The sequence below is a fragment of the Hippocampus bargibanti genome, linkage group LG22 (genome assembly GCF_051943395.1).
Source record: "Hippocampus bargibanti isolate YZ-2025 linkage group LG22, ASM5194339v1, whole genome shotgun sequence".
In the NCBI taxonomy this organism is placed as follows: domain Eukaryota; kingdom Metazoa; phylum Chordata; class Actinopteri; order Syngnathiformes; family Syngnathidae; genus Hippocampus; species Hippocampus bargibanti.
Window position 1 is genome coordinate 7,138,591 of NC_142755.1, and position 17,100 is coordinate 7,155,690.

At 46.0% G+C, this 17,100-nt stretch overlaps 1 protein-coding gene across 11 annotated transcripts in view; it reads left to right on the plus strand.

Moving 5' to 3' along the window:
• Positions 1-17,100, plus strand: part of eps8a (EGFR pathway substrate 8, signaling adaptor a) — a 64,357-nt gene that overhangs the window by 211 nt on the left and 47,046 nt on the right. For 2 of the 11 annotated variants that reach the window (XR_016113647.1, XM_088988542.1), the window contains exons 2-23: positions 1,521-1,598; positions 3,605-3,660; positions 3,759-3,809; positions 3,886-3,953; positions 4,034-4,195; positions 5,414-5,563; positions 5,628-5,710; positions 7,188-7,282; positions 7,350-7,402; positions 7,556-7,673; positions 7,743-7,831; positions 7,920-7,994; positions 8,635-8,783; positions 8,852-8,996; positions 9,976-10,043; positions 10,153-10,243; positions 10,302-10,445; positions 10,585-10,620; positions 12,645-12,668; positions 12,753-12,951; positions 13,849-14,029; positions 15,222-15,354. Coding sequence is in view for 9 of the 11 variants with exons in the window: in XM_088988542.1 (XP_088844668.1) it covers positions 1,540-1,598; positions 3,605-3,660; positions 3,759-3,809; positions 3,886-3,953; positions 4,034-4,195; positions 5,414-5,563; positions 5,628-5,710; positions 7,188-7,282; positions 7,350-7,402; positions 7,556-7,673; positions 7,743-7,831; positions 7,920-7,994; positions 8,635-8,783; positions 8,852-8,996; positions 9,976-10,043; positions 10,153-10,243; positions 10,302-10,445; positions 10,585-10,620; positions 12,645-12,668; positions 12,753-12,951; positions 13,849-14,029; positions 15,222-15,354 (2,229 nt within the window). In the remaining 2 variants the exon portion in view is untranslated. Of the gene's footprint in view, positions 1-26; positions 639-1,520; positions 1,599-3,604; positions 3,661-3,758; positions 3,810-3,885; positions 3,954-4,033; positions 4,196-5,413; positions 5,564-5,627; positions 5,711-7,187; positions 7,283-7,349; positions 7,403-7,555; positions 7,674-7,742; positions 7,832-7,919; positions 7,995-8,634; positions 8,784-8,851; positions 8,997-9,975; positions 10,044-10,152; positions 10,244-10,301; positions 10,446-10,584; positions 10,621-12,644; positions 12,669-12,752; positions 12,952-13,772; positions 14,030-15,221; positions 15,355-16,873; positions 16,915-17,100 lie in introns of those variants that run through there. The other 9 variants (XM_088988547.1, XM_088988543.1, XR_016113650.1 and 6 more) reach the window with 9 other exon arrangements.

Sequence of the window (17,100 nt, forward strand, 5' to 3'; positions counted from 1 at the left end):
GGGGGGGTGTCCAAGTCTTATCTTTTCACTTGTTTGTTGTTTTTGTCGTGTACAACAGCTGTTGGGTTGTATCCACTCAAACACAAAGCTTTTGTGCACACGGCCGTCAGACTTGGTTGGGGGAGGGGCTAGATCTTCCGTGCACGTGACCCGTCAATCACACACAGCACACACACGCACACGTGGTGACTTGTATTGAGGTGTCAGTTACCATGCCGACATTTCCAAGTCCGTGTCAGTGTGTTGGGCCAACCCAATCGCCGTCTCCACGGCAACTGGATGCACAAGGAGGGGAGGGCATCCCGAATTTCCTTGACTTCGCCTGCGCGGAATTTCCGAATTGATGCTGGGCGCCGCTCGGAGCAGCTGGCACGTTTGTGCCTCTTGCTTGCGTCTGTTGCCATGGTTACCAGAACCAAAATCAGGGATGAGAATTTTCTGACGATTGGTAGATTTTCCGACTTTTTCAGACCAAAATGAGCAGATAAAACAATATGTATTGTCGCTTTTTCGTGGTTCCTTTCCTGTTTCGGCTCGTGTTGGCGGAAATCGCAATTATGATCGGATGATACTGACGCCGGTTGGCGGACAGCGCCATTTTGATTGGACGATCTTCACTTACGTTGATGTCGAAACAGGTAAACGCCCCCTTCTGAATAATCAGACGAGAGAACAGCTTCTATTTTGATAGATTCTAATTTGCAATGAAACAGTCGAAATGTCAGTGGCACTCTGACAAGCTCCATGCTAGCGTTAGCATCAATATACTTTTGTGAGAGGCAGCAGAAAGCACGCGTGCAAGCTAATGAGCAGTGTGCAGGCTAGCTAGCAGTAATGTCACGATCTGGTTGGCGACCAACGGGTGGCGCTGACGGCCCTGCCTGCAGCCTCGCAGGTGCTGGTCGTTTTAATCAGTGACACTTAAAAGGACTCCCGGCATGACCATCCGGTGTCGGGTCATTGTTTGTTGCATGCTTTGTCTGCAATCGCATGTGTTTGTTTAACCTTGGCGGACTTTTACTCTTGGTCTTCTTTTGATACTTTGTATTTTTTCTGTTCAGATGATTTTGATGTTTTACATTTTGTTCCTGCTGACTTTATTTTAATACAATTTATCAAACACAACCTCGTGCTCCCTCCTGCCTGCTTTTTGGGATCCGCACCCGCCATCACCGCCTTGCAAAACCGTGACAAGTAACCTTACGTATGTACCCAGGAAGTTGACTTTTATCCGATAGTTTGGCTGGATTTGTACCAATCATGAGGAATAGAAAACGTTCATATTAATGGTGCGTATTATCACAAAGTAATTTTAAATAATACATTCTGACATTTTTTTGAAATCACATTTGTATACTGTATATATATATAGCAAATGCGAGTGCCCCCCCCCCCCCCCCCCATTTTTTTCCCAGACTTTTTTCCTATTTGCCTGAAAAATAGACGCATGAACCAATTTGAGCCCCATCCAACACGGACGGGCACCGTAGGAGGCTCATTGTGTGTTTTTGTCTTTTCAGTTGACCCACGACAAACCAGATGAACGGCAATGAGACAGCAGCCGACGCCTCGGTCATCTTCGGCTCATCCTCCACCAAGTTAGTGACTTGATTCCGGCGTTTATACACCAGCAACTACAGTAATACCTCGGTTTACGAACGCCTTGGCTAACGAACATTTCGGCTTACGAATGTTACATTCCCAAGAAGTTAATCTTAGGCATATGAACTATTTTTTTGGGATACACACGGAGCGTTCGTGAACGAGACTGTTCTCCAAACAAGGAAATGGCATCTTCGGTTAAAGCGAAGATTTTGGTCAAGAACGCAGCAGTGAGGACAGAAAGAGAAAATGGATAGAAAACAGTGAAATTTGGACTAGTTTAAACTTTATTGATAGTTTAAAGGCAGAGTGTAGACTGCAAGGTTAAAATATCCCATGAATCAGGCTCCACAAATAACCCGCACAGGCCATGTGTACACTTGATGCAAAAAGCTATCAACCCAGCGAAACAGAACACAATTGATGAGGAACTAGGTAAAATTATGGCAGAAAAAGTACGGCAACTTCACTCGGATATCGTCAAGAGGCAACCTGGAAGTTCGTCATCCATTGATGATTTCAAGGCTAGCCACGGATGGCTCGAGAACTTTAAAGGACAACCGACGTCACTTTTTTGTTTTGTAACTGACATCAGAAAAACGTTTGATAGCATCTAAAATACCCAAAACACGCAGTATGATATTTTTAGTCAAATGCAAAACACCAATAAAAATGACTTAAAGTGTCCAAAATCTGCAAAAAAATTGAGCTGCGAATTGAGCATTTTCAGAAAGTCCCGCCCCCAGTTTGTGACGTCACACCAAGACGTCTTGCATTGCTAGTGAATCAAAAAAATGACTTCAGATTCGGAGAATATGCTTTCTTGTTACGCATCCAGTTATGAATATGATTCAAATAGTTCTGAAGAGGAAAGCATACATGTTTGCAATCGATTAAAGAATTTATTTGTGCCATTTTGAGGCAACACTGGAGGGAAATCTCTCACCCAAAAAAGAGGCACAAAATGGCGACCTCCTGTGGCCACGTTTACACAGGCTGATAAATTGCTTATACAGTAAAGTCTCGTTATATCGATATCCAAGGGAGTCCGAAAAAATATCGATATAACCGGGACTATCGATATATCCGACCCTGTTCGCATGTAATTTTCTCCGTGCGTGCATAGAAATAGTATCGATATAACCGGGACTATCGATATATCCCATATCGATATAACGAGACTTTACTGTATGGCGCTTGGACTCCCTCTTCTGGCCTCCTGGCGGCTTTTGGGTGCAACACGAGGTCCCGAGACCAAACAGGTCCAGCAAAATACATATGACGTGATGGAAGGACCGCTACAATGCGTCTTTTTTATGGTAAAGGGCGTTCCTTCAGTGACGTCACGTACGGACTCGTCACCAACTCAAAAACAAGACTTCCTGAATATTCAGCGCGAGTTTTAAAAGGTAAAATGTAGCTATATGCGGTGGAATCTTTGTAGAATCCGTTCAGTAGAAGTCATTTGAAGCCATTTTACAAATTATGGACACAACTTGTTCGGAGACGTCGGTTGTCCTTTCAGCGTCATACAGGGATTCATAGTGTCATTCGTCATGGTGAGGCAGCCAGTTCTGACGATGAAGCTGCCAAAGCTTACAAGGAATCATTCCTCAATATGGTGGAAGAAGAGGGCTACGTTCCTCATCAAGTGTTTAATGATTCCATCAAGCCATCAACGACCATCACAAAGGTAAATAAAACGACTTTATTATACTGTACAGTTTATTTCTTTAATTACAATACCATAGCACGTTTATTATACATAAAATAAGGTATATTTTGTGTAGGCTTAGAAAATTAGAAAGTAGAAAATTGTTTTTTATGGGGACTTTGGAACGGATTATTCTCATTTTAATGGTTTCCTATAGGAAATTAATGTTTGGGATACACACTTTTCACCTTACACACTCTGTCTGGGAAACAATTAAGTTCGTAAGCCAAGGTATCACTGTATTTGGCCGACGGCTCCCTCCTTCTAACTTCAACTTTGATGTGACAGCGGCCACGTCCCTCCTGAAGCCCGCCAAGCTCCAACAAATGTCGAGGCGCCAATCGGTGAGTTTGCCTCATGCGTCGGTAGCATCGGCGACGACTGTTGATGCCCGCCGCTCTCGATCAAAGACTGACGGGCTGTTTGCAATATTTATTGGCAGGAAGCGATCAAGTCTACTTCCCGTACGCCTGCTCGAGACTTCCCAAGAAAAGTGAGCGCCGCCTGCACCGCTTGGCGCGCGATGAAAGCCGAGCCGCTGATGGATTTTCTCTCTGTGCGCATGTCAGGGCAACGGAAAGCGTGGCTCGCGAGCAGCATCGACAGCCACACGGACACATCTCGGTACCAAGTGGAGGTCGGTGTCCTGCCCGCCCGCCCGCCCGTCACTTTTTGTTGCGCTGCTGCGTCATGGTGCCGTTTTTATGGATGGCACAGCACTTGAGCACGTTGGCACTGGAGCGCAAAGCCGGCCTGCTGACGGTGGAGGACGGCGTGCGACGACTGCGGCTGCTGGACGCCAAAGGAAAGATCTGGACACAGGACATGCTGCTGCGGGTCCGTCGCCACGACGTCAGCCTCCTTGACGCGGATACCAAGGTCAGTCGTCGCCGGCGTTTTCTGCTCTACAACGTCATCGATCCCTTTTTTGTCCACATCATGATTTCTCTTGTGCTAGTCCTTCTGGTTGATGTAGTTGTTGTACCCCGCCCCATTTCTCTTTTTGTATACAGTGAGACCTCAACTTACGAACTTAATTGGTTCCCAGACAGTGTGTAAGGCGAAAAGTGTGTATCTCAAAACAAAAAATCCCATAGGAAACCATTAAAATGGGAATAATCTGTTCCCGGGTTTCCATAAAATCTACTTTTCAACTAAATAAGCCTAAAAAACTACACACAACATACCTTATCTATGTAGAATAAATGTGCTATTGTATTGTAATGAAAGAAATACACTGCATTGTATCATAAAGTCACTTTATTTACATTTGTGATGGTCATTTACGGCTTGATGGAATGGCGTTGGAGGTCGAAGGTCAAACGGAATTGCTGTTTGGAAAGAGAGGCGCATTACATGAGGCTATAAAATTACTGTGTAAAATAAAGTTTTATTTACCTTTTTGATGGTCGTCGATGGCTTATGGAAGGAGAGTCACCTTAATAATAATAATAATAATAATTAATTTCATTTCTAAGCGCCTTTCAAAACTCTCAAGGTCACTTTACAATCAGAAAATCCTTCCATAAGGACTGTTGCTAACTTAACCTCTAGTGCTGTTCGGTCGTGTGCTTCCGCCGAAGATCACTCCGCCAGCCGTGGTGGGTGTGTATTATGAAAATAGTGCTTATTATAAGGTTTAATTTTCATCAATTTGACGTTTGTAAGACAAAAAGTTTGTAAGTTAAGGTGTTTGTAAGTTGAGGTCTCACTGTACTTCTGCGAAAGACAGCAGAAAGCAAGTGTGCAAGCTAATGAGCCGTGTGCAGGCTAGCTAGCAGTAACTTTGCATGTGGACCCGGCAAGTTGACTTTCATTCCTATCGTTTGGCTGGATTTTTACCAATCACGAGGAACGGAAAACCATTCACGTTAATGGCGAGTACGCTCACAAAGTTATTTTAAATAATACATTCTGACATTTTGTTGAAAAGTGGACGCGTGTGTGTGTAACGTGCGGCTCTCAAAGACATTTCTAAATATTTTACTTTTACGGCTCCCTTCGTTAAAAAGGTTCGCGACCCCCGTTCCAAGGCGATGGCTCTTCCAGTTGCGCCGTTGTTGATGTTCATCAAGTCGGGGTGTGTTTGTACCGCAGTGCGAGCTGGAGGTGTTCCCGCTGAGCGCTCTGCAGCAGTGCCGGGCAGTGGCCAATGCGTGCGGCTTTGACTCCATCCTGGGACTCGTGTGCAAGGACTCGGGCCAGAGAAAGGCGGACCTTCATCTGTTCCAGTGCGACCAGGTCGAGGTGAGGCACGTGAACGAGGCACGTGAACGAGGCCCGACGCACTAAACCGCACGCGTTGGCGCAGGCCCACCTGATCCACGCCGACATCCAGAGCGCCCTGACGGACGCCAAAGGAGGCAAACCCAAGAAACGGCCCGACGTCCTCAAGTAAGTTGGGATCCTCCTCGCTCCTCACTACCTCGTCAGAATCAAGAAAGGTTGAGGAGACGACGTCCGTCCGTCCGTCCGTCCATCCGTCCGTCTGCGCCATAGAAATAGATAGGTTTAGAAGTGCCCAAAGGAGGCAATAGCATTGCGCCCCGCGGTCACCAGGTCGTGACGTCACCAATGACGTCACGAGTTGTACCCTCTGACACAGTTCCGTACCATATGAATAATTTTTGCTTGTTTTTCGTCGATTTTCTTCCGGTATTCGACGAAATTCTAATACTTTGTGGCTAAATATGTTTTAGAAGACAACTACTTCACTCTCACGTCGTCTTTCGGCGTCCAAAAACCTCAACTTTCAAGATCAGATATGCTTTGGATTATAATTTTTTTATAATCCAAAACATACAATTGCAATTAAATACACAACTATTGATGTATATTTATTCAGAGTCTAAAAATGTTATGAATAATAGAAATGACAGCTCTTTAAGATTGAAAATTCAAATACATAGTATAATTATCTTTTGAGTGTGATTGTAACCAATCTTCAAACGTGAAAAAAAATAACATTCATAAAGAATGATCATACTTAATTGGTGATCGGAATTGGACTAAATCAGAAATTGTAGAGGATTAGGTAACACTGTGTATAGTGTATATACAGTAAAGTCTCGTTATATCGACATTCAAGGGAGTCCGAAAAAATATCGATATAACCGGGACTATCGATATATCCAACCCTGTTTGCATGTAATTTTCTCCGTGCGTGCATAGAAATAGTATCGATATAACCGGGACTATCGATATATCCCATATCGATATAACAAGACTTTACTGTATGTGTGAAATCTACAACGGATCAAAAAGATCAAGAAGTAATTATTAGTATGTTGTATGAGCAGAGTCGGCTAACCTGGGGCGCGTTTCACTAAACTTTGCTATTTAGCAATATTGCTAAATGATGTTTAGTGAGACACGTTTTTCGCGTTAACAATGAACTTAGCAATATATTAGCAATATTGCTAAATTAGCAATGTTTAGTGAAACGCACACCCCTGCGGTTCAAATTTAGTGTCGAATTAGTTACATGCTTGAGGAGGCAGAGCCAATTCAATTTCATACTAATGAAGAACAGCTAGAACGTACTTATACACGGTCAAAGATGGAAAACAGGACGAAAATTAGTCGCTAAAACATCGCAAAATGAATTTTTTTTTTCTTTTTATAGAAATTTCATTTTCACTCACTTGAAGAACGAAATTCCTTTGTTTTTCAGCTTGCATCCGTAAGCGAAACATTGCGGCCCCCAACTGTTGTTCCTTTTTACAGCATCCATACGTTAAATAGACCTAAATACGCTCAAAACTATCCTATTTCTAAGCCAAACAAGCCACGTTACTACGGACGCTACAACTCGTGCCGTTACTTCCTGGTTTGCATTCAACCTCGTCTCTACGCCACTTCTAAACCGCAGGAGGATCCGGAACTGCCAGGGTGATATCCCGCCTCCTCCCGACGCTCCCGCCCCGGAACCGCCGACGGGCCCACGGGACGGCGAGCGCCACGGTGGTGAGTGAGTGAGTGAAGTCGGCCGAAGGATAAGCGAGGTGGCTCACGGCCGCGCCTTTGCACGCAGGAGGTCAACATGCGTCGGAAAACAGGATGGCGGCCATTGTGGATCGCGACGTGGTAAGAGGGAAACGATCATCAGTGTCAAGAAGAATTGGGAAGAACGCGGTGACTTGCACTTGCGGCTTTTATTTTACATGCTGTCCATCTTCCTTTATTGGCAACAACAACAACGACAAAAAACAAACTCGCACACGCTCATAATCTCCTCAGCAAATCCTCAACCGCCTCCTGGACGACATCGAGGCTTTCGTCGGCCGACTGCAGAAGGCGGCCGAGGCGTGCGGCCAGCTGGCTCGACGCAAGCAAAACAAGAAAAGAACTCCTGGAGGTGGCTCGGACATGGCGAGCGCTTGCTTTGGAGGCCCGCCGAGGCTAATTGTGCGCCTTTGTCCTCCAGAGGGCGTCCTGACGCTGCGCTCCAGACTGCCCGACCAACGCCACTTCCTCGACTGTCTGCAGAAGTTCAAGTTTGCCTTCAACCAGCTGGTAAGCGCAGGCTACGCGAAAACGCGCCGGCGATTGGGCCATGGAGTCACACGCGGACGTCACGGCAACCTGCGATGGCCGCTCGCAGGGGGAACTGAACGGCCGCATCCACAACCCGAGCGCGGAGGAGCTTCTCCACTTCCTCTTCATCCCCCTGAGAATGGTAATAATGATAATAATAATAATAATTAATAATAACAACGTGTGTCTGGTAGTCGAGTGGTTAGCACACCGGCTTCACAGTGCGGAGGTCGCCGGTTGGCGTCCCGGTCCGGCCTCCCCGCGTGGAGTTTGCATGTTCTCCCCTGCACCCGCGTGGGTTTTCTCCGGGTTCTCCGGTTTCCTCCCACACTCCAAAAACATGCACGGCAGGCAGATTGACCACTCCAAATTGTCCCTAGGTGTGAGTGTGAGAGTGACTGTGTGAGAGTGACTCCGGCACCCCCCCCCGCGACCCTATCGAGGAATAAGCGCTACGGAAAATGAGATGAGATCAAGTAGACATATATATGCAAATTGTCAATTTGCATATTCGGCACCGGCAGCCAATCAGAAGCCTGTTTCGTGCTTCGGACTATACCTTGACTCTAAAGTGTACTTGAGAGTTTTGAAAGTCGCTGTGAAAGAGTAGTCCACATGATTTGTAGCGGTTTGCTTATAGATACTGTAGATGCAGATACTGTAGCTAACCAGATAGCTAGCTAGATAGCCATCCAGCTATAGGTAAGACCACTCCCCTCCCAACTCCCGGCCGCCAAACGTGAAGAGGCGATGACGGCCCCGCCCCCATTTCCCCGCCGCAGGTAGTCCAATCTTCGGGCGGTCCCGACGTGGCCCGCGGCGTGATGCTCCCGCTGCTCACCCGCGACACCATTGAGCTACTTCGCGCCACCGGCACCGCTGAGGAGCGCCAGCTGTGGCTCGCGCTAGGGGACGGGTGGACCAAATGCAGGTCGCGACCTCGCCTGGACGCATCGCGCACCGCTTCTCTGTCCCCGACATTGACCGACTGGCGTCTAGGTCGGAGTGGCCGAAGGATGGCTATTTCCCGCCGTGCCCGCCGGTGTTTGCCGACGGCTGGCGGGCGCCGATGCCGGCACGTCCGGATCCATCCGCCGGAGAGCGCGAAGAGAGACGTGAAGTGGGCGCGCCGAGCACAGAGGAGGTGAGACGCTGCTGACGTTCCCCAAGCCGAGATGACGGCTATTTGCGCCGGTGCGACGTACAGTGATGCCTCGGTTTACGAACCCCTTGCTGATGAACTTTTCGGTTTATGAACGTTAAATTTATGAACATTTTACCTTTACAGACAAACTATTTTTCAGGATACACACAGAGCGCCACAGTGTTGTTCGCAAACGAGCCCGTTCTCCTAACAAGGAAATGGCAGCCGACTTTTTTTTGTCCTCTATTCCCCACCCCGAGTCTTCGGTTAAAGCCACGTGATTGGTCAAGAATGTAGCAGTGAGGGGGAGGGTTTAAACATTAAAGAGACAGGCAGACGTCAGAGAGAGAGTGTGAAAATGGATAGAAAACAGTGAAATTTGGACTTGTTTCAACTTTGATGGTTCAAAGGCAGAGTGTAGACTGCAAGGTTAAAATATCCCATCAATCAGGCCCCACAAATAACCCGCACAGGCCATGTGTACACTTGTTGCAAAAAGCTATCAACCCAGCGAAACAGAACACAATTGACGAGGAACTAGGTAAAATTATGGCAGAAAAAGCACCTACAAGGGATCATTCCTCAAGATGGTGAAAGAAGAAGGTTACGTTCCTCATCAAGTGTTTAATGCTGATGAAAGCGGCCGCTCCATTCCATCAAGCCATCAACGACCATCACAATGGTCAATAAAACCACTTGATTATACAATACAGTTAATTTCTTTAATTATAATACCATAGCACATTTATTATACATAAAATAAGGTATATTTTGTGTAGTTTTAAGGCTTAGAAAGTAGAAAATGATGTTTTATGGGGACCTGGGAACGGATTATTCTCCTTTTAGTGGTTTCCAATGGGAAATTAATGTTTGGGATACACACTTTTCGCCTTACACACTCTGTCTGGGAACCAATTAAGTCTGTAAGCCGAGGTATCGCTGTACCTTTTCCAATCTCGGTGGTCTTTATGTCTTGCAGGTATCCCCAGCGGGACCGCTCCCTGCCCGCGGCGGCGTTTCGGGGGAAGACGCCGCGTCAGAACGCGCGTGAGTGGCGGAGCACCCTGTGCGCAGCGCCCGCTTTCCTCCCTGAAAATGTGACACTTGCCGCCGTGGGCGTGGCTTTGACCTGATTGGCTGACGGCTGACTTTTCAGGAAGCTCGATCAACGCTATGCCAAATCCAAGTACGATTTTGTGGCGAGGAACAACACAGAGTTGTCGGTGCTTAAGGACGAGCTGGTGGAGGTGAGGCCCCTCCCACAAATTGGAAAGCCAATTGCGCCACTGCTTTAACCTCCGTCAGGTTCTCGACGACCGCAAGCAATGGTGGAAGGTTCGAAATGGCGACGGCTCGGCGGGCTATGTGCCAAACAACATCTTGGAAGCGCCGGAGCCGGCCGTCGACGTGACCGCTCGCGGCGAGGCCGTCTACAGTCACACCGTACAGGTGCGCCCCTCCCCCGTGCATATCACACATTCACCCCGGAGACCGGGCGGACAAAGTGGCGCCACGATATGGCAACGCCCTGCGCCCGCGGCGCAATCTTGCTCATATGTGTCCGCTTGACCTTTTTGGGTTCGTCAAGCTGATGATGCCGCGGAAGGAGTTTGAGATGTTCAAGGTAGGTTGGCTGTCGGTGGGCGGGAGTGGGAGTGGGAGTGGGAGTGGGAGTGGGAGTAGGAGTGGGAGTGGGAGTGGGGGCGGGGCTTGCCTGCGAAAGGGAGAGTCGGATACACTCGCTTTTCCGCCTCTCCTTTGGGTGTGCGTGTTTGCGTTGGCTGTCTGGCTGGGCCGCTCGTTGCCGTCCGTCAAAGCAGCGATACCTCATCTTACCAACGCTTTAGCTCACGAACGTTTCGCCTCACGGACATTAAAATCGTGAACATATAGTCTCGGACTAGTTTTCGGCGGATGAACACCAAACCACACGGTCCAACGGCGCCATCGTGGCTGGCGGACTACTTTTCCACACCCCCCACATCCCACACCCAGACGTGGTTTGCTATCGAGTGGAGTACCTTTGCTGTCATGGGGCGGAAAAAGACCCCACCACAGGCTAGTGTTAAGCCGAAGAGGAAGACAAAAGATAATCACGGTCGAGCAGAAGAAGGAGATCATCAAAATACACGAACGAGGTGTGCGTTTGTGTGACTTAGCGTCCCATTGCTAGCATCCTTAAGAACAAGGAAGCAATTAAGCGTGCTTGTGTGGCTAAAGGCGTTTCTGTGTTGTCTAAACAACAGTCTCGGTTGAAAAACTGTTAAATTGAATTACCGAAAAGCAGCGAACGGGGGACAGTGTGAGTGAGGCATCTAAATCGACCATCACAAAGAGTAAATAAAACGACTTTGTTCTACAGTACAGTTTATTTCTTTCATTACGATACAAAGGTACATTTTGAGTAGTTTTAAGTCTTATTTAGTAGGAAATTGTGTTTTATGGAACGGGTTATTCTCGTTTTTATGGTTTCTTGTGGGAAATAAATGTTTGGAAGACAAACTTTTCACCTTACACACACTTTCTGGGAAGCAATGAAGTTCGTAAGCTGAGGTCTCACTGGATTTTGGTTTCCTCCTGGGGGGCATTTCAACAACAAATCCCCCAAATTTGGGATTCGCCTTCCTTTCCACTGCCCGAGTTGACATTTTCAGTCCCCAGAGGAAGCGCTTGAGTGGCAAAGCCTTTGGACGAGCATTTCTATGGCGAGCGAATACCCGGCCGGCCCGGCTGTTCCGTGTTTGTGTGCTAGTGCAGAAGCTTTAAAGGACAACCGACATCAGAAAAACGTTTTATAGCATCTAAAATACACAAAACGCGCAGTATGATATCTTTAGTCAAATGCCAAACAGCAATAAAAATGACTTCAAGTGTGCTGAAACTGCAAAAAAAATTGAAACAGGACGTGGCCAGTTTCAGAAGGTCCCGCCCCCTTGTTCGTGGCGTCACGCCAAGACGTCTTGCCTTGCTCGAGAATCAAAAAACTTCAGATTCGGAGAAGATGCTTTCTTGTTACGCATCCAGTTATGAATATGATTCAAATAGTTCCGAAGAGGAAAGCATACATGTTTGCAATCGATTCAAGAATTTATTCCGTGTCATTTTGAGGCAACATTGGGGGGGAAATGTAGCACCAAAAAAGAGGCAGAAGATGGCGACAAAGCTCTGTGGAAACCGACTGATTTGTTTCCTTAGAATTTTTGTCAGCAAATATCAAATAGATGCTAGGTCCAACACACAACGATTCACCATCGTGTTATTTATGTGTTTTCCTTCTAATTACACCATCAACACAAAGTTTTCAGACCAAACAAAGTACCGCAAAGTGCTTTGACGTGATGAAAGGACTGCTGCAATGTGTCGCTTTCTCGGTCAGGGGCGTTCCTTCAGTGACGTCACGTACGGATTCGTCACCAACTCAAAAACAAGACTTACGGAATATTCAGTGTGAGTCTTAAAAGGTAAAATATCGCTACATGCGGTGGAATCTTATGAAAATACGCTCAGTAGAAGTCATTTGAAGCCATTTTACAAATGATGGACACAACTTGTCCGGAGGCGTCGGTTGTCCTTTAAGGCAAAGGCGAGCAAGCGAACTGAGGGCATATTTGATGTTTCTTTTTTGCTGCCCCTGTGCGATGGCCGCAGCAATTACTAGGAGAGCTCAACGAGGTAAACTTTGACCCCGGCGTGTGCAACTCTGAGCTCAGGCGCCGCGCCGCTCGCCCGCTCATCGTTTCCTTCTCGCCCCATCAGAAGCAAACAAGCGCCAGGGCGGAAACCCTTGGCGCCCTCTCTCCCACGCCCCCCGCCGGGCTCCCCGCCCCGCCGCCACTGCCGCCTGCCATAGAAGCCGCCGAGATGGCCGGCGAGAGCCCCGCTTGCCGTCGCGACTGTGCGGTTTCCGGGGAGGCCGCCTCTGGCGATGACGGCAGCGCCGCAACCTTCGCTGCCCGTGAGTACACACTACACTCCACGGGCCACATTTGGCCTTGCTCAGGAACTTACCCCTTTATTAATAATCATCATAATCATAATAATAATAATCTTAATAATCATCATCATAATCATCATCATAATCATAACCATAATAATAATCATCATCATAATAATGATCATAATAATAACCATAATAATCATAATAATAATTACCATAATAATAATCATAATATAATAACCATAATAATCATCATCATCATCATAATAATAATAATAATAATAATCATCATCATCATAATAACCATAATAATAATCATGATAATTATAATCATAATAATAATAACCATAATAATAATCATCATCATAATCATAATAATAATCATCATCATAATAATAACCATAATAATAATAATCATAATCATAATCACAATAATCATCATCATCATCATAATCATAACAACAATAATCATAATCATAATAATCATCATAATAATAACCATAATAATAATAATCATAATTATAATCATAATAATAATAACCATAATAATAATCATCATCATAATAATAATAATCATCATCATAATAACCATCATAATAATAATCATAATATAATAACCATAATAATAATCATCATCATCATAATAACAATAATAATCATAATAATAATAATCGTCATAATAATAATCATAATAATCATCATCATAATAATAATAATACATTTTATTTCAAGCGCCTTTCAAAGCTCTCAAGGACACTTTACAGTCACAGACAAGCATAGGTACTATAATAAATAAAAGATCGTGACTTTTAAGAGAGCTGATTGTGACCATTGTATAGCGCGTGTGTGTTTGCGTGTGTGTGTGTGTGTGTGTGTGTGTGCGTGTGCATGGATGCTCTCCAAATGGGCAACTAGGCAGGAGGTCCACCATGGAGGAGGTCCGGGACGAGCTCCTGCAGCGCCTGACGTTGGGTCGCAGCGCCCACAAGACCTTGGGCGTCGGGTTGCGCCGCGGCATTCCCGGCGTCAGCATTACGTACGAGTCATCGCCAGGCGACGTCCGCCGCTGGCTGGAGGCCAAGGGGTTTAGTCTTGTGTAAGTAGGGCTCAACATGGTGTGCGCCGCGATCTGCTCCGTTGCCACGGCGCCAACACGCGGTCCGGCGCCGCATCCTCCGAAATCCCAAATACAGTGACGCCTTGGCTTACGAACGCCTTAGCTAATGAACTTTTCGCCTTACAAACGTTAAATTCACGAGAATTTAATCTTGGCATACAAACTATTTTTCGGGATACACACGGAGCGCCACAATGAGTGATGTGTCGTTCGCAAACGAGCCCGTTCTCCTAACAAGGAAATGGCAGCCGACTTTTTTTGTCCTCTATTCCCCACCCCCAGTCTTCGGTTAAAGCCACGTGATTGGTCAAGAATGTAGCAGTGATGGGGAGGGTTTAAACATTAAAGAGACAGGCAGACGTCAGAGAGTGCGAAAATGGATAGAAAACAGTGAAATTTGGACTTGTTTCAACTTTGATAGTTCAAAGGCAGAGTGTAGACTGCAAGGTTAAAATATCCCATCAATCAGGCCCCACAAATAACCCGCACAGGCCATGTGTACACTTGTTGCAAAAAGCTATCAACCCAGCGAAACAAAACACAATTGATGAGGAACTAGGTAAAATTATGGCAGAAAAAGCACGGCAACTTCACTCGGATATCATCAAGAGGCAACCTGGAACTTCGTCATCCATTGATGATTTCAAGGCTAGCCACGGATGATTTGAGATTTGAGCATCGTACAGGGATTCATAGTGTCATTCGTCATGGTGCGGCAGCCAGTTCTGACGATAAAGCTGCCAAAGCTTACACGATTCCTCAAGATGGTGGAAGAAGATGGCTACATCAAGTGTTTAATGCTGTTAAAACCGGCCACTCCATTCCGTCAAGCCATCAACGACCGTCACAAAGGAAAATAAAATGACTTTATTATATAGTACAGTTTATTTCTTTCATTAAAATACCATAGCACGTTTATTATACATAAAATAAGGTATATTTTATGTAGGCTTAGAAAATTAGAAAGTAGAAAATGATGTTTTATGGGGACCTGGGAACGGATTATTCCCATTTTAATGGTTTCCTATGGGATTTTTTGTTTTGAGATACACACATTTCGCCTTACAGACTGTCTGGGAACCAATTAAGTTCATAAGCCGGTGTATCACAGTATTGGGCGTCGCCTTGGATGCACGGCGCAGGTGATTGACAGCCAATTGCTTCCATCCAGCACCGTCGGGAGCTTGGGGGTCCTGACGGGGGCTCAGCTCTTCTCGCTCAATAAGGACGAACTGAAGACGGTGTGCCCCGACGACGGTGCTCGCGTCTTCAGCCAGGTCGCCGTGCAGAAGGCCGCGCTGGAGGTACATACCCCGATGCCATCCGAGGCTGGCGCGCCGCCGCCGCCGCTGACGTGACTCGGTTGCTTCGTGTGACGCGAACCGAGACTCAATGTGAGCAAAGATGGGACGAAACCAGGGGTCGGGAACCTTTTTGACGAAGACAGCCATAAAAGTACAATATTTAGACATGTTTTTTAGTGACAGCTGCACACACGCAAACACGTACGTACGCGCGGCCGCTTTTCGACAAAATGTCAGAATGTATTACAGTAAAGTCTCGTTATATCGATATTCAAGGGAGTCCGAAAAAATATCGATATAACCGGGACTATCGATATATCCAACCCTGTTTGCATGTAATTTTCTCCGTGCGTGCATAGAAATAGTATCGATATAACCGGGACTATCGATATATCCGATATCGATATAACGAGACTTTACTGTATTTAAAGGACAACCGACGCGTCCGGACAAGTTGGTTCCATAATTTGTAAAATCGCTTCAAATCACTTCTACAGAGCGTATTTTAATAAGATTCCACCGCATATAGCGATATTTTACGTTTTAAGAGTCGCGCTGAATAGTCAGGAAGTCTTGTTTTTGAGTTGGTGACGATTCCTGACGTCACGTCACGGAAGGAACGCCCCTGACCGAGAAAGCGACACAATGCATTTTGCGCTACTTTGTTTGTTCTGAAAACTTTGTGTTGATGGCGAAATTAGAAGGAAAACATAAATAATGCTTGTGATGAATCGTTGTTTGTTGCACCAAGACAACTACAGTGAGACCTCAACTTACGAACTTAATTGGTTCCCAGACAGAGTGTGTAAGGCGAAAAGTGTGTATCTCAAAACAAAAAATCCCATAGGAAACCATTAAAATGGGAATAATCCGTTCCCGGGTTTCCATAAAAGATACTTTTCAACTAAATAAGCCTTAAAACTACACACAACATACCTTATTCTATGTATAATAAATGTGCTATTGTATTATAATGAAAGAAATACACTGCATTGTATCATAAAGTCACTTTATTTACATTTGTGATGGTCATTTATGGCTTGATGGAATGGCGTTGGAGGTCGAAGGTCAAAGGGAATTGCTGTTTGGAAAGAGAGGCGCATTACATGACGACTGTAATTACAGAAATAAACTGTGCTGTAAAATAAAGTTTTATTGACCTTTTTGATGGTCGTCGATGGCTTATGGAAGGAGAGTCACCTTCCATAAGGACTGTTGCTAACTTAACCTCTGGTGCTGTTCGGTCGGGTGCTTCCGCCGAAGATCACTCCGCCAGCCGTGGTGGGTGTGTATTATGAAAATAGTACTTATTATAAGGTTTAATTTTCAGAAATTTGACGTTTGTAAGACGAAAACTTTGTAAGTTGAGGTCTCACTGTATGTATTTAGCTTTATCGGCGAGCCATACGCAATCATCAAAAGAGCCATAGGTTCCCGACCCCTGGACTAGACGCTTCAACATGAGGTCCCGCCTCTGTCGGGCGCGCCGTGTGGCAAGTGTGCTTTCTGGTCTCTCCAGGTCTTCTTCTGAGCCTTCTCTCGTCTTCTTCATGGCTTCAGGTATCCTCTTCCTTCGAGTCCCACCGTCCCTTCTCCCACGATGTCCGCTTGCTCTTGTCCCGTAGCGCTCACGCCACACCTTCTGGTGCGCTCGCTGTTCGAGCGATAACATGGCTTGATGCTCAGCACAGAAAGTTTTCACCTGTCCCCGGTGCCTTTCTTAGTGTTGTTCCTGGCCTTGGTCCT